The sequence below is a fragment of the Geotrypetes seraphini genome, chromosome 12 (genome assembly GCF_902459505.1).
Source record: "Geotrypetes seraphini chromosome 12, aGeoSer1.1, whole genome shotgun sequence".
Classification (NCBI taxonomy): domain Eukaryota; kingdom Metazoa; phylum Chordata; class Amphibia; order Gymnophiona; family Dermophiidae; genus Geotrypetes; species Geotrypetes seraphini.
This window is the reverse complement of record NC_047095.1, coordinates 113,832,178-113,859,794: the sequence shown is the minus strand read 5'-3', so window position 1 is coordinate 113,859,794 and position 27,617 is coordinate 113,832,178. Positions and strand designations below refer to the sequence as shown.

The 27,617-nt window shown below is 42.2% G+C and overlaps 1 protein-coding gene across 3 annotated transcripts; it reads right to left on the bottom strand.

Annotated features, from left to right (window-relative positions):
* Window positions 1–272: 272 nt before the first annotated feature.
* LOC117346382 (zinc finger protein 135-like) lies at window positions 273–26,893 on the bottom strand. 3 transcript variants are annotated; one of them, XM_033915859.1, is made up of 8 exons: window positions 26,710–26,893; window positions 25,923–26,177; window positions 24,888–25,014; window positions 22,058–22,171; window positions 16,120–16,233; window positions 14,845–14,973; window positions 7,877–7,984; window positions 273–3,685 (listed from the first exon to the last, which is right to left on the bottom strand). In XM_033915859.1, the coding sequence occupies exons 2-8, from the start codon at window positions 25,932–25,934 to the stop codon at window positions 2,544–2,546; spliced, it is 1,746 nt and encodes a 581-aa protein (XP_033771750.1). In that variant the 5' UTR covers window positions 25,935–26,177; window positions 26,710–26,893; the 3' UTR covers window positions 273–2,543. The 3 variants fall into 3 exon arrangements, with proteins under 3 accessions (XP_033771750.1, XP_033771749.1, XP_033771751.1); XM_033915858.1 differs by lacking the exon at window positions 26,710–26,893 and adding an exon at window positions 26,533–26,697 and having other exon boundaries at window positions 25,923–26,180; XM_033915860.1 differs by lacking the exons at window positions 22,058–22,171; window positions 26,710–26,893 and adding an exon at window positions 26,533–26,697 and having other exon boundaries at window positions 25,923–26,180.
* Window positions 26,894–27,617: the final 724 nt, after the last annotated feature.

The following is a 27,617-nucleotide window of genomic DNA, read 5'->3' as shown; positions in this document are numbered from 1 at the left end:
TTAACCCTTTCAGGACCAAGGGACATATTTGTCCCATAACTTTAAAATCCTATAAATTTTGATTGGGATAGTCTACAGTTCTAAATTTGATATGTACGGATTCCATATGATACTGCCTTTATGTAAACAAACTGGTTCCGACATTCATTCATTAGCGTCGTTGCTAGATTGACGAGAAGATTCACTTGCCACACTGTCCATAAGCCAGAAGTGTGATTTTTTTAAATAAAAATAATGATATTTCACAAAAAAAATCAATTTTTTGGCATCTGCAAGCCCTTTTTACCATAAAAATGTCGTCAAAACCACAAAAATTGGCCTACGATCCTTATGGTCCTGAAAGGGTTAATCTCATTTATAAATGCGCTTCAACAGCAAAACGATTGTAGAAAATAATGTTTATAGGAACTCTTAATCGGCACAAGGTGCTGCATTATGACTTCTCAAGCTATAAATATTTACGATTTGCTGAAAAACTATATGTGATAGGAGAAAACTGAGGCTATTTTCACACACAGGAGGTCAAATTCCATAAAGCAAACCTCATTTTCTTCTTGCCCCGGACAAAAAAAAGTTAAAATTTGTTGCGCAGCGGAATCTGTCCTTGCAGGTATTCAGAGCAAATTCCCAGTACCTAAATTTGGGTGCCATTTATAGAAAGACGGAAGAAAGTTTGGATGGGTTTAGTTTACCATTGGGAAAGCCCTGCACTATCCACCGACCTCCCGTGGCCACGCCCCTTTTGGGGGCATTTTTTTACGGATTGTTTGCCTTTTACTTTTCATTCTTCTCTGTGGCGCTTAGGCACAATTCTCTAAACGTTTGGCGCCCTTTATAGAATCGCGCCTAGCAGGGCCCAAAGTGGGTCTTAGGCACCGACAGGCGTCCCAACCTTAGGCACACCCTATTTATGTCAGGGTTTTCTTGGCCCGAGTGCGCCCGCGCCCCAAAAGACGTCTACATGTAAAACACGCCCACGATCCGCCTCTAACCATGCCTTTCTCTTAGGCGCCCTGGACTAGGCGCTTACCTCACAATAGTAGGCACCTACCATCCAATTAAGTACAATTAATGTCAACTACATGTTGTCAATTGTCATTCATCAGCGCCAATTAAGTTTTTCAACGATTCAGTTACGTGCCTAGGCACCTAACTTTGAGCCGCGCCTATTAAAGAAGTCATTGTTTTAAAACCTTAAAACGGCCAATTGCCTCCAGTGTTTTTCTTGGGCGCTTTAATAAATTTTGTGCATCAGCTTTCTACATTGTAACTGGATCGTTAAGCTCCAGATGGAAACCCTTAACAGCCCATGTGCTGGAAGAGAGTAAGCAGAGCAGGAGAGTATAATTGGCCACAGACAATGCAGTACTGATTGATGTATATCCAGGAGAAACTCTCAGTACCGCTATCCAGAGTGTCGATACTCTTACATAACTTGGTCCTGTGCTAAGGGTTTGGGCTTTTACAATTTTTCGGGAGCCCTGTGGAAGAGACAGCTGATGGGGGGATATGATCGAGGTCTACAAAATCCTGAGTGGAGCGAAATGAGTAAATATAAATTGATCATTTACTTTTTTAAATGCAGAAGCTAGAGGGACCACTCCATGAAGTTACACGGTAATACTTATTAAAGCAAAACAGCAGAAAATATTTTTTCACTCAACAAACAGTTAAGCTGCCGGAGGACGTGGACAAGTTCCTGGAGGAACAGTCCATCATCTGCTATGAAGATAGGTATGGGGAAAGCCACTACTTTAACCCCCAGCATCGATAGCAGAGAATCTTGCTACTATTTTCCAGGTACTCGTGACCTGGATTGGCCACTGCTGGAAGCAGTAGTCATACTGGGCTGGACCATCGGTCTGACCCAGTATGGCTATTCTTATATTCCACAGATGCGGTCATTCAGTGCTCTCGCACAAACGCCATCCAGTCAGGTTTCAGCTACATGGAAGGTAACAATAAAGACAATTCATACCATTATGCAGGAAGTCAGTATCTCCTGTAAATCTCTTAAGTGAATCACCTTTTTCTTCTGACAAAGGGTGCACTCCTGTTCAAGCAGATATGATCTTCTTTCGTCCAATATCTCCTTTCATCTGATAAGACCTCAAAATCTCTACGTGAAAATTACTTTACCGATAAACAAAGAGAAGTCTAGAAATCTGCAAATCAAACATTGTCTCCTGTTTACCTTCAAGTGTCCACTCGTCCTGTTAATTTTTTCACGAGCTTATGTGGTCTTCTTCCTGCTGCAGTGGGTCCAAGAACAGGGTCACCGTGGCCTAAAGCTGCACCAGGGATATTATCTCCCTCTAAAACATATCTACACTACTGCTATCACCATTAATATAACATAACAGCTAATGCTGGGTACCGTGTTTTGTTTTTAAATCTTGAGTGAGGTGCATTTGTCCATCCTGTTATACTTCAAACGCAGAAGTCATCTTGCTGAGATTTGGTGCAAATGCCATACACGCTCACGATGGGAAGGTACCCAGCAAGACCCAGGAAAAAAAAACCCATCCGATTCTCCTCCCCCTTCAAACGTGAACAGAAATGTGCTGACTTCTCTGCAGGCCTCCAAAGTGTGTCTTTTCATGTTTCTGCAGGCCATTTAGCTGCCTAAAACGTTTATCACATCTTGAACATGAAAATGGTTTCTCTTCTGCATGGACCTGTTCATGTCTGCTCAGCTCAGATTGGCGACTGAAGCTTTTACCGCCTTCAAAACATTTCAATTCCCTCTTTCTCCAGTGGGCTATTTCGTGTTTTCTCAGGCCACTTATCTGTTTAAAGTATTTACCACATTCGGCACAATGAAACAGCCTCGTTTCTGTGTGAATCTTTTCGTGCCTTCTCACTGCCGATTTGTGCAGGAAGGCTCTGCCACACTCTTTACATTTAAACGGTTTCTCCCCTGTATGAATCAGCTCATGGCGTCGCATTGCAGACTTGTGACCAAAGGCTCTACCACATTGAGAGCATTTAAATGGTTTCTCCCCAGTGTGGATCCTTTCGTGTCTTCTCAGTTCAGATTTGTGAATGAAGATTTTGCCACAATAAAAACACGGGAAAGGTTTTCTGGTCTGAAGCCTTTCCAGCATCCTATGGTTCGAATTCAGTGCGAAGTTTTTCTCACATTCTGCATAGGTTAAATGTTTTTCTCTAGCGTGATAAAACTGATGAATTTTCAGCTGAGATTTGTGCGTAAAACATTTTTTGCACTCGTTACATGCAAATAACATGCCTCCTAAGTGAAGTTGCTTTCTTCCTTTGAGGTTTGACTTGCTGGCAAAGCTTTTCTCCCCATCAGTCCATGTAAACTTGTCCTCGCCTCTTTGATATTTTTGGATCCACCTGTGGTATGAATTCTTTGTTAACGTGTTCGTGTATTCAGTTAGGTCTTCGTGTTCGATACCACGCAAGCTTGGGGCGCAGCTTTCCCAAATATCGGAACTTTGAGATGAATGTTTTCCTTCCTGAAACTGTACAAACTCAGAGTGGCGTTTGGAATACCTTTCGCCCTCGGTGCGTGTGTTCGGTATCTCTCCATTTTGGATTATGTCTTCGTGGTCCGAAGAAAGATCTGGCCTGTGTCTGAAGGTGTCTTTATGATTCCGTTGCGCTCTCCGCTGCCCGCTGTAAATTCTTTGCCTCCCGCTATTGTTCCTTAATGCAACGGCTGTTGGATTAAAAACAAGAATATATGGGCATTACTTTTACAGCCGTGATAAGGAGATAACCCAATAGGATCCTTTATAGGCTTTAAATTAACTCTGCATGAAATATACAAGGGAATTCTATATATGGTGCTTAAAACTGCATAAACAAATTTGGGCAGATGCACAATCTGTGCATGCAGTTTGGTAAATGAGCCTATTACCGCTAACGATGAATTATTAGCGCTAATTGACTACAATTTGGTATTTATGTGAACATCTTGCTAGGTGCTATTCTACAAAGACGTGTGCATACATTTTTTAGCGGGCAACCGAAAGGAGGGCATGGCCATGGGAGGGGCAGGGGGTGTTAACTAGAGAACAACACAGAGACAAATTTTTCCCCGTCCCCACGGGAACTCATTTTCCTGTCCCATCAAGTTCTTTTCTTGTCTCATTCCTGGAAGCTCCGTCCTCATCTGCACAAGCCTCAAACACTTTAAAATCCTAAGTAGCAACATTCTAGAGCTCAGATTGTGATGTCATAATGCCTCATTCCACCAATGCCTAAGCTCCGTCCTCGACTGCACAAGCCTCAAACACTTTAACATCATAAGTAGCAACATTCTAGAGCTCAGATTGTGATGTCATAATGCCTCATTCCACCAATGCCTAAGCTCCGTCCTCGACTGCACAAGCCTCAAACACTTTAACATCATAAGTAGCAACATTCTAGAGCTCAGATTGTGATGTCATAATGCCTCATTCCACCAATGCCTAAGCTCTGTCCTCATCCGGACAAGCCTCAAATACTTTAAAGTCATAAGTGTTCAAGGCTTGTGTGGTTAAGGCAGAGCTTATAGGAATCGGGTAGGGACAGGGACGGTGACAAAACTCATGGGGATGGCCTGGGGAAATTGAGTTCCTACAGGGACCAATTTGTCTCCGTGTCATTCTCTAGTGTTAACATAACATAAAATTTATTTATATACCACAATACCTCTCAGTTCAGTGCAGTTAAACAAAGAGAAAAATACTGTACATGCACAGTGAAATATAATCCCATTTTAAAAAAATCTGTCAAATAGATAACATTTTTTTAAAAGCTTGATAAGAACTGGAACTTGCTATCACATTACTAAAACTCTTGGCCCAAGTACCCACCTGCTAAGATAAAATTCTATGAAAAAACTCAGTTATAAATAGAGCCTTTTACAGTAAGAAATGCAAATAGTCTAGAATGACGAGAAAGGCGCTTCCTATCTGCAAATTTGAAGTGATCTACAAGATAGCTTGGTGCAAGACCATACAATGCTTTAAAACTGCTAAGCTTCTGGATGTGCCTTCTTTTCATGCTGTATTTTTGGATGACTATAGGTCATCCATTTTTTTTACATTATTGGTCCTCAATTATGGAATGAGACCTCATCTGGAGTACTGTGTGCAATTACGGCCACATTACCGTAAATATGTACTTCGAGTTGAGTCGGTCCAGCGAATGGCCACTAGGATGGTCTCCGGACTCAAGGGTCTCTCATACGAGGAAAGACTGGGCAAGTTGCAGCTCTACTCTCTAGAGGAGCGCAGGGAGAGGGGTGACAGGAATGAGACATTTAAGTACGTCACGGGTCGTGTCGAGGTGGAAAACGACATATTCTTTCCTAAGGGACCTTCAGTCACAAGGGGGCACCCGCTCAAACTCAGAGGAGGGAGATTTGGTGGTGACACCAGGAAGTATTTCTTTACAGAAAGGGTGGTGGATCACTGGAACAAACTACCGGTGCAGGTGATCAAAGCCACTAGCGTGCTCAACTTTAAGAATAAATGGGACATCCACGTGGGATCTCTACGTGGGTCGAGAAGCACTCTGACTTAATGGGGTGGGACAGTAGAGTGGGCAGACTTGATGGGCTACAGCCCTTTTCTGCCGTCATCTTTCTATGTTTCTATGAGCTGCCATTGGATTTACATGGAATTAAAAGACTGGACGATTTTAAAAAGAACCTGAAGGCATTTTTACTTCAGAAAGCTTTTGGGGTATAAGGTCTGGCCCCAGCTGTGCTGTTTCTGAAATTTTTGTTTTTTTTAATATGCGGCATTAAGGCCCAGATTCTACAAATGGTGCACTAGCCCACCCCCCATTCCCGTTTTATGAAGCCGCGCTAACCCTTTCAGGACCATAAGGATCGTAGGCCAATTTTTGTGGTTTTGACGACATTTTTATGGTAAAAAGGGCTTGCAGATGCCAAAAAATTGATTTTTTTTGTGAAATATCATAATTTTTTTTTAAAAAAATCAAACTTCTGGCTTACGGACAGTGTGGCAAGTGAATCTTCTCGTCAATCTGGCAATGACGCTAATGAATGAATGTCGGAACCAGTTTGTTTACATAAAGGCAGTATCATATGGAATCCGTACATATCAAATTTAGAACTGTAGACTATCCCAATCAAAATTTATAGGATTTTAAAGTTATGGGACAAATATGTCCCTTGGTCCTGAAAGGGCTACGGGTTTTTTTAATTGCCGGCTGCGGCGGTAAAAGTTCCGACACTCTTAGGAATTCTACGGGCGTCAGAGCTTTAACTGCCGTGGCCGGCGATAAAAAAAATGCTAATGTGGCTTCATCAAAGGGTGGTGGTGGGGGGGAGGTAAGTTAGGTAGTGTAGGCCTTTAAAACTTTGGCCTACATTTCTGGCGCTATTTATGTCGTGGCCACAATTTGTAGAGACATACTTTTGATCTGTCTTTCCTAACGTCGTTTGGGCATTTTTGTAATATTTTTTTTTTTCCACACGTTACTGCAGGATTTGTAACGTTTGTTTTCATGTGTTGAGATTATTTTGAAGAATGATTTAAGAACATAAGAACATAAGAATTGCCTCTGTCGGGTCAGACCGGAGGTCCATTGTGCCCGGCAGTCCGCTCACGTGGCGGCCCCTCAGATCCAGGACCTGATAGTGCTCCTACCCTAAAACTCTCATACGTTTTTCGCTTCTGTCCTGAAGAGTAACCTTCTATCTATACCCTTCAATCCCCTTCGCTTCCAGGAAGTCATCCAGTCCCTTTTTGAAACCCAGTATTGTACTCTGTCCTATTACCTCATTTGGAAGCGTGTTCCAGGTGTCCACCACCCTCTGAGTGAAGAAAAACTTCCTTGCATTCGTTTTTGTATTGTATTGTTTTTGATCGACGTATGCATATTTGGAAACCGCTGCGACTCCAGGCGGTATATTACGTTTTTAAATACATAAATAAATAAAAAATCGAAACGGCACCGTCGCTCGACTGACATGTGATCAGTGGCTGCCGCGAATGGAACGGTTTCGAGACTCTGGCCCCCTGTTACTGACTTTGAAGGTTAGGAATTCTATGTGTGCTTTTTATTTGTATTCCGCCTAGACTGGTAGACAGTGCGGAAAAACAAAAAATAAATACAAAAGCATGCAAGCAAGCCCCTTAGCTTGCAATAAATATTGAGATCGAACTTTAGAACACCCCAGGGTCAGGTTCTGCTTCATACACAAAGCCACCTCTTTTCTGTTCTTAACAGTCACACCTAGTTGAAGCAAACGGCACAAATGTTCCTGGGTTCATAGACAACGGCGCGAAAGACAAAAGCGCGCGCCGACAATTGAGCGCAGCGCGCGCCACCGTGCCGCTCTAAATTACAGTTTTTAGGGGCTCCGACGGGGGTTTTTGTTGGGGAACCCCCCCCAGTTTACTTAATAGACATCGTGCCGGCGTTATGGGGGGTTTGGGGGGTTGTAACCCTCCACATTTTACTGTAAACTGAACTTTTTCCCTAAAAACAGGGAAAAAGTGAAGTTTTCAGTAAAATGTGGGGGGTTACAACCCCCCACAACGCCCCCACAACGCAGCACGATGTCTATTAAGTAAAGTGGGAGGATTCCCCCCCCCCAAGCCCCCCCGTCGGAGCGCTAAAAACAGTAATTTAGAGCGGCACGGCGGCGCGCGCTGCACTCAATTGTCTGGGCGCGCCTTTGTCCCGGCACGCTTTTGACCTGACACCATGTTCCTGGAACCTCACACCTCTCAGCTTAAAGGAAATTATTTCTGGCTTTGTGAAAAAAACCAAACAAAACGTGTGTAACTGTAAAACAAGGATTACATTTCAACATCTATAGGAAAAGCTTGCAGCTCCCCACAGAACGACACAGCAACCATTTTATTTTAAAAGGAATTTAGCTTACTGTTGCTGGTTTCAATAACTCGCACTCCTCCATCCTGCTGGCTCCTGACATAAGGCTCTTCCATTTTCAGGATCTTTAAGGTGGGTTCTGGATCATAACCTTGCTTGCCTATTTGAAAAAGGAGAAATTAGGTCTCCCCCTGCTCATTTTTTTTTTCTCCTTTAGTCCAACCAGACCAATCCAGAACTTGTAGGTTATGCCTGCCAACCAGTAGGCGGGGACACAAAACAAATGCTGTCAGCTGTCTCATAAGGGCACCATGCAGCCTTAGCTCCTCAGTATTTTGAATGATAAAGGTGTCTTCTCTTTCATTCTAGTTGCTGTTTCCAAACGAGTTTTTGGTTCATAGACAACCCCGCGAAAGACAAAGGCGCGCGCCGACAACTGAGCGCAAGATGGAGGCGCGCACCGAAGAAAATTAGAGTTTTTAGGGGCTCTGACGGGGGTTTTTGTTGGGGAGCCCACCCAGTTTACTTAATAGATATCATGCCGGCATTGTGGGGGGTTTGGGGGGTTGTAACCCTCCACATTTTACTATAAACTTAACTTTTCCCTAAAAACAGGGAAAAAGTGAAGTTTTCAGTAAAATGTGGGGGGTTACAACCCCCCACAACGTGGCGCGATCTCTATTAAGTAAAGTGGGGGGGGAGTTCCCCCCCCCGTCGGAGCCGTAAAAACAGTACTTTTGTGTGGCGCGCACCTCCGCGCTGCGCTCAATTGTCTGGGCGCGCCTTTGTCCCGGCGCGCTTTTGACCTGACACCGAGTTTTTCCCCAGCTTTTTTTTTTCTTTTTTTAAATGCAACATGAGAAGATCTCGGCTCTTAATGAAAAATAATACCTAGAGTAAAACTACTGAGGAGCTTGAAAGAGCAGAGCTCACAATATTTATTCTCTATCTCCATCTGCTGGCTGGTGGGCATAACCCACTGGTTCTAGACTGGCCTGATAAGGATGCTAAGGAACTGGAAACTATCTTCAGATTTTAAAGATTCAAGGAAAATAAACATAACACTTGGATAAAAGGTGAAATTATGAGAATGCTATGAACTAAATCTATGTATCCTAATTGAGACAGCACAAAAATCTAGAAAGTAACTGATGCCAGGTAGAGATTTAACTTTGTGACCCTACCCCAAAGCAGCTGTAAAAATTAAAGTTGATCTCTGGAGGCCTACTTGAAAAATGCTCGAGTGAAAGCACACAGCTGAGCATCTTTGTTCCCACTAAGCAGAGCGTGTGAAGAATTGCTCATATATTCTAGGAGCACTGTTCACAAAAATACTTCCAACAATTTTCCAGATTTGCTTTAGAAAACTTGTTACTCGCACAAAAAAAAAAAAAATAATTGCATGCACCCAGCCAGTCCCTTAGAGAGAGCATTGATGAGCAGGCGAACAAGCTGGAACCTTTGTGTGAGCGACTGCATAGGAGAACTGGCAGAGGAGGAAATGGGCAGGTAAGAAGCGCTGATCGTCAGCTCTTCCTGATCACTGGAACACAATGCTTATGAGGTAGACAGACTTCTGAAGGCAAGACGGCGCTGGTTCTCTTCCCCCAACACTCTTCCTTCTGCCAGCAGATGATTTATTAGGGCAAAAACCTGCTCGTTCACATCTGAGAGGCCCCCTCCTAAACATTTGGGCCCTAGGCATGCGCTCAGCTTGTCTATTCCAACCCTGTGGCTGAGGAGCTGTCAGTAGGACAGAGCCACAGTCTGACCAAAAACCGGCCTTATCAATGATGGACCTCTGGCAACCAAAATATGCACGAGAAGGCAAAATTAAGAGAATCAGTGAAAATAGTTACATCATGAGCATGAAGTAGGAGGAAACAGATAGGCATGTACCGTAGTTATGCACAACAGGAGCATGCCGGAAGACGTAGAGGAAAAACGATTAGGAGGTTAAACAAATTTTGGCAAATAAATGGGTTTTCACCGATTTCCTGTATGAATGTACGACAAACACAGGGGCCTATTTAACGGCAGTAAGAGGATCAAAACAGGCGGGGGAAGACATAGAAACATGAGGGCAGATAAAGGGCAAATGGCCCATCCAGAGCATCCACTATCTCCTCCTCTCCCAATTGGCTAAGGCTCTTTAACATTTGCATCTCTTCTTCCTATTGGCTAAGACTCTTTACACCTGCATTGTGATGTCATAGAGCTTTATGGTTATAGAAACAGAAACATGATCAAGTTTCAAGTTTATTAAAATTTTTGATTAATCGCTTTGTCATTTTTCAAAGCGATGAACATACATATATATAAATAGAATTATTTAAAATTACAATCTTAAAAACAAAAATTAAAACATTAATTATACATAATAGTAAAAATAAATGTAAAAGAGACAAAAAACATGACATGACATGATGGCAGATAAAGGCCAAATGGCCCATCTAGTTTGCCCATCCACAGTAACCATTAGCTCTTTCTCTCTCCGAGAGATCCCACGTGCCTATCCCAGGCCCTTTTGAATTCAGACAGTCTCTGTCTCCACCACCTCTTCTGGGAGCCTGTTCCATGCATCCACCACCCTTTTTTAAAAAAGTATTTCCTTAGATTACACCGGAGCCTATCACCTCTTAATTTTATCTGAAGCCCTCTCATTGCAGAGTTTCCTTTCAAATTAAAGAGAGACTCGACTCATGCGCATTTATATTACGTAGGTATTTAAACGTCTGTATCATATCTCCTCTCTCCTGCCTTTCCTCCAACGTATACAGATTGAGATCTTTAAGTCTGTCCCTATACACCTTATGATAAAGACCACAAACCATTTTAGTAGCCTTCCTCTGGACCAACCATCCTTTTTATATCTTTTTGAAGGTGCGGCCTCCAGAATTGTACACAATATTCTAAATGAGGTCTCACCAAAGTCTTATACAGGGACATCAATACCTCCTTTTTCCTACTAGCCATACCTCTCCCTATGCAACCTAGCATCCTTCTAGCTTTCGCCGTCACCTTTTCAACCTGTTTGGCCACCTTAAGATCATCACATACAATCAAACCCAAGTCCCGCTCTTCCGTTGTGCACATAAGTTCCTTGCCCCCTAAACTACCGTTCCCTCGGGTTTTTGCAGCCCAAATGCATGACCTTGCATTTCTTCGCATTAAATTTTAGCTGCCAAATTTCAAACCATTCTTCAAGCTTTGCCAGGTCTTTCTTCATGTTATTCACACCATCCGGCATGTCTGCTCTAGTGCAGATTTTCGTATCATCCGCAAAGAGGCAATTCTTACCCAACAACCCTTTAGCAATATCGTTTATAAAAATGTTAAAAATAACAGGCCCAAAAACAGAACCTTGAGGCACACCACTGGTAACATCCCTTTCCTCAGAGCGATCTCCACTGATCACTACCCTGTCGCCTTCCACTCAACCAAGTTCTTGACCCAGCCAGTCACTTTGGGACCCATCCTGAGGGCACTCAGTTTATTTATTAGAGGTCTGTGTGGAACACTGTCAAAGGCTTTGCTAAAATCTAAATACACCACATCTAGCGCACATCCTCTATCCAATTCTCTGGTCACGAGAACAGAGAGAGGAAGAAGCAGACTGGAAAAGGCAATCCAAGATCAGGAGGAGGAGGAGGAGGGGGATAGGTGGAGGGTCCAACTCCTCACTTATATTCCAAACTTCCACTCTAAATCTCCTCATCTACTCTCTTCCTGTCACCCTCTAAGCTCTCCTTTTCCCATTCTCTCTCGAACTCTCTCCTTTAGCCATTTTCTTCCATCACACACTCTCTTCTCTTGATTTATCTTCAGCTCCACATTTCCCCTAGTCCTTTCTCCCCCCCCTCCCCCTTTCCTAGTGTCACATCCTCTATCCATCCCTAAAGCCTTCACTCGACCTTTCAGACTGTAAGGGGCTCAGAAGAAAAGGGTGGCAGTGCAACACCTCAGGCTGTGTCCTCCTTCCCTGCTGCCCATGGGGCAGAAGAGAAGGATCCAAAGATTATTGCTCTATGAGGCGTTATCTGATTGCAATTGTCTATGTTTGCATTATGTATGTTCTCTGTAACTCGTTGAGAATTGCAGGCTGTACGAGTAAAAATTTTTTTTTAATAACTAAGATACCAGTGTCAGAAACAGAGAAGTGCTGCCTTTGTTGCTAATACCCAGTAACTAACTCAGCAGCAATCAATCTTCTAGCTTGAAGCAATCCTAGTATATCCTCATTCAATAATTCACCCTTAGCAATTACTCGCTAGTCCAAGCTAAACATCTCTTGGACTAGCGAGTAATCACTAAGGGTGAATTACTGAATGAGGATTTGTTGCTAATACCTACATATACTGCCAACTCATGTAACAGAGACAAACTGAAATTGGGAAGCAAAAGAATGACCTAAACTGACACAGTGCTATGTTAGTACTGTAATTACAAGCATATGGCTGACAACAATGAGGAGCTTGTTAAGCCTACAACCCAACTCAGATGTTAAAAACAGGATTCCTGTTATCTTATCTGATCTCAAAAAGCTATGTCCAATCTTATCAGAAAATCGCACACAGAAATGCCAAATAAACTGCGAGAACTGGATACCACACAGTGCTAATGAGTTCACTACACACAATAGGAAAACTCTGGAAAAAAAAAAATCACACTAACAATACCTGTAGAAACCTGAAAACCATCACTTATAAAAGATCAATATGGGAAACTATATAGCATGTGGCTTATGTGAATGCATGATCCATTTGTAACAAAACATAACATAAATCTTTATTTTTATACCACACAAGCCTTTCAGTTCTAAGCGGTTTGCAGAATAAAACAAAAGAAAACAAAGTCAAACATTAATAACATTTGGTAATTAAGGACTTAAAGATTAACAACAGAGGAAGAATGAGGGTGAATAGGAGAGATTTCTCAATAATGAGTGTGAGTTATTTAAACTAGATCATCCTATTTGAGGAGTGTTTTTAAGAGCTTTCTAAAATGCATGTAGGAAGTTGAAGTTCGGACCAATAGACTCCACTCCGGATCCTTAGAAGCTGCCTGGAGATGAGTCTCTTGTGAGCGCAAGTCTTAACTGAAGGGAAGGTGAAAAATGATTGAGGTCTAGAGAAAAATAACTGATTGGCAAAGTAGGAGGACAGTAGTCCGTTTAGAGTTTTATAGAAGAGACAACCTAGTTTGAATACGGTAGTACTCGGTTCTCCATTTTCAGCCAGTGAAGCAAGTGATAAGGTGTTATTCAACTTGAAGAAATTTGAACATATATTAACCTTACAGAGGTGTTTTGGATAATGCTTAGTTTTTGGAGGTGTTTACGAAATCCTGCCAAGTAAATGATATTCTAGTTTAATCTTCAGTTTATATACCGGGTCATCTTGTGGTAGAGCTCGATTCGGTTCACAAATAGTTAAAATCAGGTAACATATAAGGTGAACCATGAGAAGAAAGTGTTAAAACACTGTAAGTTCGTCGATTCAGAAGATAAGTTATTAAGATACTGTGAAAACATGTATTTAGAAATTAATACTAATGAATAGACAAGGAGGATGAAACCTCTTTGATCTGTGATATGATAACAGAGTTTAACATAGGAATTATGATTATAGAAACATGGCTAAAGAATAGCCATGACTGCATAACTTTGGATATCTGCCCAGCAGGCTACAAAATAAACCATGCTTCAAACCCTAACCCAAAAGAAAAGCTAATCAAATTACGAGGGAAGATTGATATCCAACTGTTCTGAAAAAGACTAGGAACTTCTCTACAGCGACTCATAGAACTTTACGGCCTTGCGGTATATAAACTGATTATTATTATTAATCCTGACTAAAACCGCAAAGAGTGGATGGAATCCATAAAGATGATATTAGATGTGATAGCTCCATTAAAGGAGAAAAAAATTACCAAGACAGGACAAAAATCCATGGTTCACCATAGAACTGAGAAACTTGAAAAAAGAATGTCAGAAATTAGAACAAGCCTAGAAGAAATTTGAAGATCAATTACTGAGAGAAACATGGAGGAAATTATATTCATAATACAATCAACAACTCGATCACCACAAATGCAAATACTACTCAGACATAATTGGAAAAGACAAACCAGATACTATGAAACTATTTCAAATACTAACGAAAATAACCGATTGTTCCTCTATGATCTCCTCAAACATAATCTCTCCCACCTCTAATGCACTGGCATTAGTCTTCACAAATAAGAGAGAAACAATATTCATATCTTTCAAAGTCAACTTAAACAACCTATCAATTGACTACAATCCTGAGGATAGCCTGGTAAACATACCGACAGACAGAATATGGTCATCCTTCAACACTGTCACTGTGAAAGATATAAGATCACTAGTAAATAAGATTATCTAAAACAAGCTGTTGACTAGACTTACATCCGTCATACCTGTATTACGAGATGTCAAATGTAACTAACAGAGATGATCAACACTATTCTGGTACAAGGATGGTTTTCCGAAGCGTTTGGTAAAATCTTACTCATACCCATCCCAAAGGAATAGACTTAGATCTATCCCAAATTTTCAAATATAGACCAATAGCTATCATGCCTTTTGTGACAAAAAAACAGAGTTTATAGTAGCATCCCAACTAAAAGGCTATATTATGAAATGGAACCTGCTATCATCTTCTCAAAATGGATTCAGAAACATGCCTAGGAGACCTAGGGGTCCTTTTATCAAGGCGCAGTAGGGGTTTAACGCGGGTAACACCAAATAAAATAAGAGCCTTCCCTTTAACCCCCTCCCTCACTGCTTGGCTACACTTCTCATTTCCCAATGAGCTGTGATCTTATGCCTCACCAATCACTACCTCTCCCTTCCCATAATGAACCCCACTTGCTATCTAAACCATCCCCCCTAACCCAGCCAACCAAATCAGAACCATTCACTCTTTTCCACCACTCCAGCCCTGAGGTACCCTCAATCCGATTGGCCACCAACATTTTTATTCTAAGACACATCACCTGCTTCATGAAGTTCCTCGAATGTATCAGTGAAGGGGTTTTTTCTTCTTTTCTTGGTCCCTTGTGGCTTAATCTTGCGTCCTTCTTGCTGAAATCGGATTAAAATGTCAGGTATGACATCAAGGGAGTCTGTTATGGGAAAAAAATGGTTACAATGAGGGTAAGTCTATAAAGGGGTTTATACGGCCCTAGCTACTGGGAGAAACATGTTTAGTATCCTTGACAGGTGAAGGAAACTGAGTTTTCCTGTGCCACATGTCAATAAAGTAAGCTAAGCTATGTGCCCTTAAAGCAAGTGAAAGCACCGAAACATGCCGGGCTGCTGACCTAATAAAAAAATTGTGTGTTTATTTTCCCATTAAGCTATTGTAGTATGTTATGGTTGGTTTTTTTAAAGTTTTTATGTAATAAAACATGTTTGTTAATTGCTAACCTGATGTTCCTCTGCTTTTTTTCTGTCTATATTTATTTGTAGTTGACTTGCCTCCCTTCTCTTGGGCCATAATGTGTGAAGACATGAATATTTTTCTATCACCTGCTAAACAACTTCCCATGAATTTATTAGGGTGGTTAACACCGCAATTAACATGTTAATTATTAATCTGCCTACCTCTCCTCTCATGCACTCAGTCTGGCCTCTCTCCCTCCCATCTTATCCCAATCCAACATGGCTGCTCTTCTCTTTCCCCCTCCCTCCCTTAGCCACCTACCTTTAAATCACAACCTTTGGCCCTGCAAGTTAGCGGCAACCCTACGGAAAGGCTGCCTGTGGCCTGCACTGGGCCTTTCTTTCCGAGCTGGCCTGCCCCTTCTGAAACAGGAAATTGTGTTCACGCATGAACTGAGCATGCTCAGTGAGCGCTGGAATTGGCGGCTGGAAGCACCCCGCTTTCTCGCTCTTGAGGCATAAGGAGGAATGAGGCAGTTTTGGCAGTGGAATTTGATTGGTGTGGCTTTGGACTAATATGGGGAGGAGGGAGACGAAATGTATGATCGTCCAGTCCCCTCCTGGACCCCCCCATCATAGACTGCTGGCTATGCCCTGCCTTTAATCGTGTGATTAACCATAATTAAAATTTTTAATCAAAATGCAGTCCTTGCATTTATCATATCTTGTCTGGATTTCTGGAAGTTTCTCTTTCACTGTTCTTTTCATTTATGTGTACTCTTCGTTTTGTAACAAGTCGATGTCTCAATATAGTTTCAATTTATATTTTTATTTTCCTTCTGCCTTGTTCACTGGCAAGGCTAGTCCAGAAGGAATTTTAAACTTACTTGTGACAGGGACGTGAACCTGTTCAGTTATCTCGGATTCAGGAGAATCCGTGAAGGAGAGATCGCTCTCTTGTTTAACACTGACTGAGAGAACAGATGTTACAAGTGGATGACCTGTAATGAGAAAAAAAAAAGATTTAAATTTCCAACAATTTGAATTCAAAAGAAGCTAAATGCCTAACCCAGGCATCTCAGATTTAGGAATCTGACGTTAGATGAATTTTCAACTGAGCTTACACTTCTATACGTTCAGCTGAATATTCAACTCACTTTAGGTGGCTAAACATGAAGAACCCTAATTTAAAATTGTTATTTTTGCAATAATGAAAACAATAACGTACACTATTTAGCCAAGAGAACACTTTTTGACAAAACAAAAAGCCCCAGGTCTATGGTGAACTCATACAAGCTCTACCACCACTGCCCACATCATCGGCATAAAAAAACGTTCATCTCAAAGTGACCATTGCCAAGTACAGTCAAACTCGGTTTACGAGTAACCCTGTTTGCGAGTGTTTTGCAAGACGAGCAAAACACTCAGCAAACTTTTGACTCGTAAACCGAGCATTGACTCGATTTGCGAGCCCCCACCCGACCCGACCGTGGGAACCAACAGTATTGCTCCCTCCGAGGCCACCGGCGCTTCTATCGCCTCTTCCCCCCCCCCTCCCTGACTCATGAGAATCTCGGAGAGGGTGAGATCCAGAAGGCCTGAGCATGAGCAGATGGTCAAGGCTCAGCAGCAGACCGGCGGCAGGCACTTTTATCATCGGCGGTGCAGGGGTAAGGACAGGGTCAGTCGGGGAGGGGGGGGGAAGAGGCGATAGCAGCGCCGGTGGCCTCGGGTGGAGCATGGGAGTCGCGGTGCGTCCGGCAGGGGTGAGCCAGAAATTGAGAGTCCCAGCAGAGGGGGTAGTGGCATCCGGGGGGGTGGGGGGGGTGCAGAGCCAACAGTGTCCAGTCGGGCTCTGTGGCGGCGGCGGCGGCGTTTGCTTAGCCAGCACCACTCGCAGTGAGAGGCAGCGAACAGCAGCAGAGGAGGAGCCGCGTGGATGGGTCTGTGGCAGAGGCAGCGGTGGAGGCGTCCCTAATGGTAATTAAGTTTTTGGGGATGTGGAAAGAATTGTTCAAGTTTACACTAACTCTTATGGGAAAAGTTGCTTTGATATACGGGTGTTTTGGTTTAAGAGCATGCTTCTGGAACAAATTATGCTCGTAAACCAAGGTACCACTGATTTAATGAAAAAAACTGTCTGGAACCCAAACCCAGGTTGAAACCTAAACCATAAGCTATCTAGACCGCCTCTTACTGCAAAAAATACAAAGTTCTTAGCCAATTTTAATAGTAGCCAACGTTTCACATAAGCAGCGTTTGGAGTGATTTTCTACGCCCATTGCAGTTCCCTTTGTTATTGTTCTCATTATTTCAAAATAATTTTCTCTTTTTTTCATTGTATTTGTTATTTTTGCATACATTTACTTTCCTAAGTTAGGTACATGAAAGGCAATTCTACGATCTAGGCATTCCTCTTTATGTACTCCTTGTACGTGTAGAAGTAGAGAACGCAAAACTGGGTATTTTGGCTTCAGTTGAAAATGAAAACGTGACCGAAATCCACCACTCGATTTTGGCTGAAACCGAAGCCAAAACTGTTGCACTGTATTCTTGCTCCGGGTAGAAAATGGGTACCCTTGAGCCACCCCCTCACCCCAGCAGAGAACTGGCCCACCTCCCTCCTCAACCACCTAAGGCTACCTGTCAAAATTCTGCCTATGTGCTACTCTGTCTTCCAATGGCAAAAGGAAGCAAGTGGCAAAACTCATATTTTGGGAAAACGTCATCTGAATGCAGTAATTATTTTTTCATTTAGATCCTGCTTTAACCAAAGTGGAATACAAAATCATAGACACATAATAAAACCATATAAATTAAACCAACATAAAATCAGAAGTTGAAAATAATATCAATTAACTACAATAATCATCATTCTAAAAAAGCATTAATGAGCTTTTAAATGTCTCAAACTGGTAAGCACTAGTTTAGAAGAGGATTTACTTTAGCTTCTAAGCTGTGCTCTAATTTGCTTTTATATCACTTCTAAACAGAAACTTTTAATGCTAATCTATACTCTAAAACAGTGGTCTCAAACTAGCGGCCCGGGGGCCACATGTGGCCCGCCAGGTACTATTTTGAGGCCCTCGGTATGTTTGCCATAATCACAAAAGTAAAATAAAACAGTTTCTTGATCATATGTCCCTTTAGCTATCAATGGCAATATTATTATTAAGACTTAGCCAAAAGGAAAGATTGATCAACTACAAAGAGTTTTACCTCATGCAAAATTGTCATTTCTTTAATAAGACATTAATTATTTTTTTCTGAGGCCCTCCAAGTACCTACAAATCCAAAATGTGGCCCTGCAAAGGGTTGGAGTTGGAGACCACTGCTCTAAAACGACCTTAGTTAAAAAAGCAGAGTAATTACCCCCCCCCCCCAACTGAAATTAGCTATTTAACCTCAATTTCCAAACAAAAAAGTATTCACTAATGCAATTAGTTTATGCTGCTAGGTAAACTTTCAGGACAAAAGCACCCTCTACAGCAGTGGTCTCAAACTGAAACCCTTTGCAGGGCCACATTCTGGATTTTGTAAGTACTTGGAGGGCCGCAGAAAAAAATAGTTAATGTTTTATTAAAGAAATGACAACTTTGCATGCGGTAAAACTCGTTATTGCTTATATATCTTTCCTTAATTGCTTCTGATAATTTCAGCTATATACAGCTGAAAGCAGTGCAACATGCGGAAAGATGCTTGTGTGAGGTTACAGCAGTGAGGCGGGCAACGTTTCAGAACAATGGTAACATACCAAGGGCCTCAAAATAGTACCTGGCAGGCCGCATGTGGCCTCCGGGCTGCATGTTTGGAGACCACTGCTCTACAGTATTTAGTTCATTCATTCAATTTTTTAGCCCTTCCTCCCAAAGGAGCTCAAAACGGGTCACAAATCAGGTACTCAAGCATTTTCGCTATCTGTCCCGGCGGAATCACAGTCTATCTAATGTACCTGGGGATTAGGTGACTTGTAGCACACTGTCTGGAGTTCTGTCATGATTTTGGTTCTTTACAATGTACTGTGATTGAGCAGGTGGTTTATTCCACTCGCCGTGGTAACTGGAGACGTCTCCTGTGGCAGAAGGAGCAAAGGTGGATCTATCTGTTAAAAATCGGTGCAGCCTGATGGATTGAATGCCCGGATTGAGTGGGCGGCTTTCTTTGGGTCCTGAAGGTTACTGGATTGGTGGATGTTAGCAAGGGGAGGAGTTTGTGCTGCTTTTTCAGCGTGTGTGCTTTACTGCTTTTCCTGCACTTTTTTTGTGATTCATGACGTGGTGGGTGTACTAGAGGAGCACCGAAGGATCCGTGGACTGGCAGATGAAGCCGTGTGGATACCCCTGACGCAGCAAGAACTGGCGAAACGGGAGATTCCCCGTTGGGAACTCTAGCTGCTGTGTTACTACGCTGGATTGAGACATATCTGATGGACTTTGGCAGCTAAGTGGTTTTTTTTGGCCTAATGCTATGATTTTGGATCACTGTGCCTTTGGACCCTGTTGCCACATTTTTTTCACGCGTGGGGTTATGTACCCCTTGTGCTTTTGAACATTGACTTTTGCAAGCTATTACAGTGCTTTCTTCACCCTACCGGTTTGTTTGTGTAGGAGTGTATGTGAAGTGGAGTTTTTTGCCAAATGAAGCTGAACTGAGGCTTTTTCTCCACTTCTTTTTTTGTTTTCTGTTTGATTGAGTGTTTCTCCTGCTGTGGATGGTTGGGTGTATGTATGTTTAAGCCCTGTAGCGTTGCTGAGCAGGTTCATTTGTTCTGTGTGGGGTTGTGTTTGAGATATTTATTAGATTTAAAATCGCCCTTCTTTCCTTAGTTTACATAGATTAGGTGACTTGCCCAGGGTCACAAGGAGCAGCCCGGGGTGCTGAGACTATAGCTCTAACCACTACGCCATACTCTCCTCCTCCTCAAGAAAGATTACATTCACATATAGCACTTGCTTCCCTGGTCAGATATGCCATTAACCAATGTCGAGAAAAATGTCACTTACTTCTTTTTTTTTTGCTACCAGAGGGCAGAATTCAGCAAATATGTGAAATCAATGCACCTGCTGTACATGCCGGCAAATATACAGTGATACCTCGGTTTACGAGTGCACCGGTTTGCGAGTGTTTTGCAAGACGAGCAAACCTGAGGTCCCCCCAACCCACCCGAACCCTCTTCTTACTTTAGTGTAGCCTCCGCACCGGCACCAGCATGTCCTGTGCGTTGGTGCCGGTGCCCGAAGATCTGCCTCCTGTGCTGGGCCTTGAGCATGTGCGCATGCTCAAGGCCTGAGAGTTCATGTGAGTCTCCATTATTTCCTATGGGGAAACTCGCTTTGATAAACGAGCATTTTGGATTACGAGCATGCTCCTGGAACGGATTATGCTCGTAATCCAAGGTACCACTGTACTTGTATTTGTCAGCATCTTTAGATGTATTTAGTAAAAGGTGCCACATTGAACAAAACCTTTTGTACGATAATGGGAAAATGTGAGCATCCCTCCACGGAGGTTGTGGCGGAGACTACTGTTCCGAGTTTCAAGCGCAAGTTGGATGCACATCTTCTTGGAAACCATATTGAGGGATACGGGAAAACCGGGTCTCCTATAAGGTGTACTTAAATGGGCCGCCGCGTGCGTGGATCGCCGGACAAGATGGACCTCGGTTTGATCCGGTGAAGGCATTTCTTATGTTATGTTCTTAGCTAGATTGTGAGCCCACTGGGACAGAGATGGAGATTACTTAGAGTACCTGATCAAATCATCAATCCCTTGTTTAATTCTAATTTACCAGACTGAAATTGATCCAGAATACTGCAGTAAGAATGACATTTGGCCTGAAGAAGTATGACCACGTACCCCTTTCTATCGAGAGTTGCACTGGCTTCCCGTGGAAGCACGTATCATTTTTAAGCTGCGTTGCTTATGCTATAAAGCGCCATTGTACTTAATTGATAGATTTTTTTTTTATTGCATCCCACAAGAATATCGTTTTTCCCTTGGTTAAAGATTGCAAAAGCAAGAAATATCATGACCACCTGATTTCATTTCAAGCAGCTTCCCAAGTTCACTGTTATCATCATCTTACTCATACACATTAGAAAGCAACTTAAGTCCTTTCTTTTCTCTAAATATCTGGCTAACTAGTTCCCAATCTTCCCCTTGTTAATTATGCAACTTTTGAAAACCGCATTGAACTTAAGGTTATGCGGTATAGAAGCATGATATTATGTTATGTAAACTAAAACTTAGTTTTATAGACCGGGCCATCTTCATGTAATAAAGCTCGATTCAGTTTACATCAATTAAGAAAATGTAGAAAAGAACGTGAGTTTACAATTTAGAAAATAACCACATTTTTTAACAAAAAAGTTGAAATGAACCTAATTCTCTTAACCTTAGAGAAATATCATTCCATAATTCGGTTAGCTTGAAAGGATAGGATTTCCCCAATGTATCAGTAAAAATAATTGCTCTGTTATAAACTGACAAGAACTTTGGATTGAGCGATATACAAATACAGATAACTAACCCCCCCCTTTACAAAGCCACATTATACTTTTATCGTTGGCCACGGTGATATTAACTCTGACGCGGCCGATGATTAAAAAAAAAAAGCCTAACGCAGCTTCGTAAAAAGGGGTTTAATAAAGAAAATAAATAAATATTCAGTCCCCATGCAAAAAGGGCTTCGCAGCTCCTAACTCTTTTTAAGTTAGACGTTTACGTCTTTTTGAATAGTGACTGGCAAATGCCCAACGTCAGTGGTCTGTTACAGGTGACTCAAAAAAAAAAGGAAGCCTTTTAAATTCAAAGACATTTACGTACCAGAAGTAGGGTCACTCATGTTTTCTTTGCCCTCCAACTTATATTGCTGGGTAAAATATTTGTCATCTTCCTTTTTAATTTTGAATATAACATGAGGATTAACAATTAAACAGCCTGAGAACGAAAAAAAAAATAGAAGAAGATTACGTTTTTAAAGTTTTATTTGGAGGAACTTGGAGGGTGTTTATCAGTTTCCTGTTCTGAAAGAGCAGTGCAAAGTGAACGGAGATTAAGCCTCAGTGATTTTCTGGATCACAGACACATTTTCAACTGATGATCCTCCTGGGTATGAATCATCACGGGTGTCAGTTTCCTCTACCAACCCTGTGCTCTTCCAAGAAAAAGACACTGTAGGGTCTAATTTTTCAAGCCTGTGGCGATCAGAAGTTTTTAAGCCACCGATAGCCACAGATAGACTAAGTTACAATTTTATTGTATACATGCAACTGTAAGTCGATCTCGTGAATAAGCTGAGAGCAGTTTTGGGACTAAAAGTGACCAAAATTGGCGTGACCTTTCTACACAAGTTGAGGCCTTAACCAAAAGAAAGGACACAAACACACATCCTTCTCCCTGCCTCACTCACACCCCACCACATAGATCCAGCATGACCTCTCTGCAAGCCCCACCCTCCCTACATAGACCTAGTTTACCCTCTGCCGCCCCCGCCCAAGATCTACTATTCTCTCTCTAGAAACATCTCTAGACTACTTTAAAACAAATTTAAAAAGCTTTTTATTTAGGGACGCTTTTGATACATAACATCCAATTTCAGGACACTAGTCCTAAGTCCTTTATTTCATTCTTTCCTACAGATGGGATCACCCATCCTTACATGTTGACTTTTATTGTTTTCTTTCCTATAATTTGATGCAGTTCTACCCCCTTTCCCATTCTTGTCTTACTACGTCTGTTTGGTTAATTTTTATGCGATACCCTCTTTTAAAAAAAAGTTCTATGTACTCCACTTAGAAATTCGATAAGCGGATTAACAAGTTTTAAATAAACTTGGAACTAGAAAAGGTTCAAAGAAGAGCGACCAAGATGATAAAGAGGATGGAACTTCTCTCATACGAGGAAAGATTAAAACGGTTAGGGCTCTTTAGCTTGGAAAAGAGACGGCTGAGGGGAGATACGAATGAAGTCTACAAAATCCTGAGTGGATCGATTTTTCACTCCGTCAAAAATTACCAATAGGAGGACATTTTTTTTCACTCAGCGAATAGTTAAGCTCTGGATCGCGTTGCCAGAGGATGTGGTAAGAGCGGATAGTGTAGCTGGTTTTAAGAAAGGTTTGAACAAATTCCTTGAGGAAAAGTCCATAGTCTGCTTGCCCTGGATCGGTAGCATGGAATATTGCTACTCCTTGGGTTTTGGCCAGGTACTAGTGACCTGGATTGGCCACGGTGAAAACGGGCTACCGGGCTTGATAGACCATTGGTATGACCCAGTAAGGCTATTCTCATGTTAACTCTACTCTCTACTGTACCCTCCAAGAATGCCTTTTTTGTTGTTGTTGTCCCTCCACCGCTTTTACCTTCAAATGTCTGCTTTCCACACAGCACCGGTACTGCAGTAATACAGCTAAGCCTCCTGCAATCTGCCCACATGGGGCGGGATAGACCAGAGGGCACACACCGAAGCAGATTGTAGGAGGCCTACTGTAGGAGGCCTAGCTGTACCGCTCCAATGCCGGTGCTATATGGAAACTCAGATTTGAAGGTACACAATGTGGGGGTGATTGAGATGTCAGAGAGATCTCATGCCGCTGAGTCAGCATGGGTCCAGCAAAGGGAAATCTTGCCTTGCGGAAGGGGGGGGGGATATTACCTTTAATTTTTGTAGTTCTACAGGTGGGGAGGGAGGGGGAGATTTGCGGCTCAGTGCCGCTGTTGCTTTGGTGCTGGAGGGAGGTTTGCGACTCAGGACAGCTTTAGTTGCTTCGGGGGATGATTTTTTTTTTTTCCCCGGTTGCTTTTGCAGGAAGCACACTGGCTCCCCATTACACACCGTATCACTTATAAAACCATTCTGCTCACCTTTAAAATCAGACTTTCTCACCTGCCTTTATATCTCGATAAGCTCCTCATCCCACAACGCTCAATACGTCTACTGAGGTCAGCCGATCAGAAACTCTTGTTAATTCCTTCCATAAAAGATTTCTTTTACACTAGGAAAATAAACTTCGCAGTAGTAGCTCCAACTTTGTGGAATGCTCTACCACAGCTACTCCGATCCGAACATCAACTTGATAAATTTAAGATAAGCCTGAAGACCTTCTTATTTAGCGACACCTTTTCCTGTGCTTAGATTTTCCTTTTTTTTTTTAATTTTATTTTTTCCTTTTCATTCTTCATCTTTTTCTTCTTTTCTTATTCAGCCAACTGCTTTTATAAAGCGATCCCGCCCCATATGTTTTACCCTCTTCCCTCTCTCTCCTTTCTTCTTCTAACATGTAACTCTCCCCCCAATCCTACCCACTTTCCCTCACCTTCAAGTTTGTCTAGTTAATGTCCTTGGTGTGCACTTTTATTGTTTTTTAAGTATTTATCTTTTTTTTTAATTTTTATTGCAAACCGGCCAGATACTTGTTGATGGTCGGTATATTAAAAGTCAATAAACTTGAAACTTGAGAACTAGTTAATCAGGATTCTACTGTACAAGGATGGAAACATTCTCTGTAATACTCAACACCAACAAAATATTCGAGGGACAATGAGGCAACCGATTTCTACAATACGTTTTATTATCTGCCCTATAAAATGGTAAATACAGATCGTGCGCAAAGTCTGGTGGTGGGGGGAGTGCACGATAAAAAGTGCACATTTACCTTGTGACATCAGGATGCTGTGAATATCTTTGATAACTTTCTTGTATATCTCCTTTTGCCATTCCTTCAGGATGTCCCACTCCAACTCCCAGAAGCAAGCGGCCACATCACTGAATACGACGGATGTCTAAAACAGAAAAAGGGATACACTCAGCCCCCTCTTTCCAGTTCATTTAGAATTCATCTGTAGCAGTGGCGGAGCCTCGAGGGTCTGGGTCCCCCACTTTGGGCTCAGGATCCCCCTTCAAACTTGTGGTACCAGATTTAAGTATGAAACCGCACTCAAGCCCTGCCAACCAAAGAGATTTGGCGCTGAAGCCTCCACCCACACTGCCTGAGCAGCAGGAAGTCAGCGGGATGCTCAAGCCGCCCATGTTGGCTCTTGCATGCATGCTAAAGCCCGGATTCTCTAAACAACACCAGTAGAAAGGCTCCTGTGTGGTTAAATTCTGATGTCTGACTCCTGTCAGGGGTACTTGACTGGATACTGTAGCTCAGTGCTTCTCAACCCAGTCCCATCAGGTTTTCAAGATATCCACAATGAAAATTTATGAGATATATTAACCTACCAAGGAGACAGTGCATGCATATTCATTGTGGATATCTTGAAAACCTGATAGGACTAGGTGTACCTCAAGGATTGGATTGAGAAGCACTGCTGAATATCAGTACAAACCACCACAGTAGTATGTGGTTAGTGACAGGTTAGTTGGGGGTGAAGTCTGCATGCCTCTGAAGTTAACTAGGCACTGCTGAAATTCAGGGAGTAGAACTAGTCATAACTTGCCAAAATAGTTTATCTGAATAAACACTAAATCTCTCCAGATAACTTCCAGGAGCTGCCAAGTGTCCAGATATTCAGGGCCAGTACCTGAATAGGGAATAGCCCTGAATAATCAGGCTCAAATTAGCCTATAGCACTGACTGTGGCCCAGTAAATTTCTAAGGTGAAGCGCAGATGGAAGCTTGGAAAAAGTGTGCAGGAATTAGCGCTCTGCTGCTCTGAATAAAAGAAATTCGAAAATTGTTCCTTACCAGGGCAGACATTTCCCTTCTGTTTTCTTTCTGAATTGTGAAGCTCCAGAGACGGGTTCAGGCTGGAGATGTCACTTTTCCTGAGCAGATGCTCAGATCCCTCAAAAGCTAAAGTTCCTACTGCCTAGAAAGAGCCTCCTGGCCTCTACAGTGCAAGGATTTCCAGCCCAGGAGAAGACAGTAGTTTTCTATTGGACTTCCGAAGTTTTGGGGTTTGTTTGTTTTGTGGGGGTTTTTTTTTGCTTTTCACTTTCCCTGCTATCAAAAAAGAGAAAAACGAATCAGAAAATCCCCTCTGCAACATACTGCACAGCAACACCTCTGAGATCGTACCCCCCTTGCCCTCCCTTTCCTAATGCAAAGATTTCTCCCGCTTGAGGATGCAAAAAAAAAAAAAAAAAAAAGCAAATTCAAGTGCCGGTGACCAGACACAAGAGAGCCAAGTCAGGGACCAGGTTTTGTTAGTCCTTTTGCAAATATAGATTTGCTCTTTGTCAGAAAATCATTACGACTAACAGAGCTTTGGGCAGAAATGCGACAACCCCCGGGACTGGATTTTTGAACGCCTGTGATCACCTGAAAGCCATGCAACTGACTGTGGAATTCATACCATGCAATCCCAAGTTTATTTCTTGCTAGTGTTTCCATTTGGGCAGCCCATTGAGGGAGCTTTCAGACCCCCCCAAAAAAAATTTTTTCCTTGTGAAAGTGCAAAAAAATCTAAAAAAAATAAACTGGAAACGAAGGGAATACAATAAGCCGAGAGCAGATGCTTCCCAGCGCTTACCCGGTCCTACACGTTTCTTCTCTTTGTTGGACTTCCTGCTTGGGCTGCGTCTGAAAGCAACTTGATGACGTCACCCGAGGACGTGAGGCGACCGCGTGACCGGCCCCGCCATGGTGTAGAGTCCGGTTTCTATGGCAACCCAGGGCTCTGCGGTAGCGGCAGCCATGTTGGTAGTTCTTTTCTATTCCAGAAAAAAAAAAAAGAGAAAAGAATACAGTATCTAAAATGTTTAGGACCCTCGACGGGGGATGTTCTCGAAAAACTGTAAAGCCTATGTGGTTTGGGAGTGAGGAGGATTCAATTCATGTAATATGGCATTTGCTTTAAAAAAAAAAAACCAAAAAAAAACAACCCTCCAATGATTAGCAGAACTGCAGTTTGGAAGAGGGAGATTTTCAGCGTGCATGAATGAAGCAGAGTTGTCAAGTTTCCCAGTTTCAGGCTGGAGATTTTGGGACAGACCTGGTTTTGAACTTACAGCTCAAAGCAGTGTGGGATTTGTAGTGCCTCATCCTTAGGGTTACTTTTTTTAAACTGACTTGGGGTCCTTTTACTAAGGTGCGTTAGCACACACTAAACGCTAACGCGTCCATAGACACGCTAAAACGGCTAACGCATCTTAGTAAAAGGACCCCATATTTAATTCATTTATGCATTTTGTCACCAAAACCTATCATTTAAAATTTTTAGAGTTTTATCCAGGGTTCTAGTATTGTTTGAATAGCACTAGATATACTCGTAAGTATGTCCATTAAAGGTTTGTAAGATTTTTGGAGGGTAGGAATGAAGCAGATTTTAGAATTATCAAGGATAATGAAAGTGAACTCATTATGTTATGTTAATCAGGTTTTCTATTCTGCCTTCACCTTTTCAGCTCAAGGTCAGATTATATTACAAGAGGTTGGGTC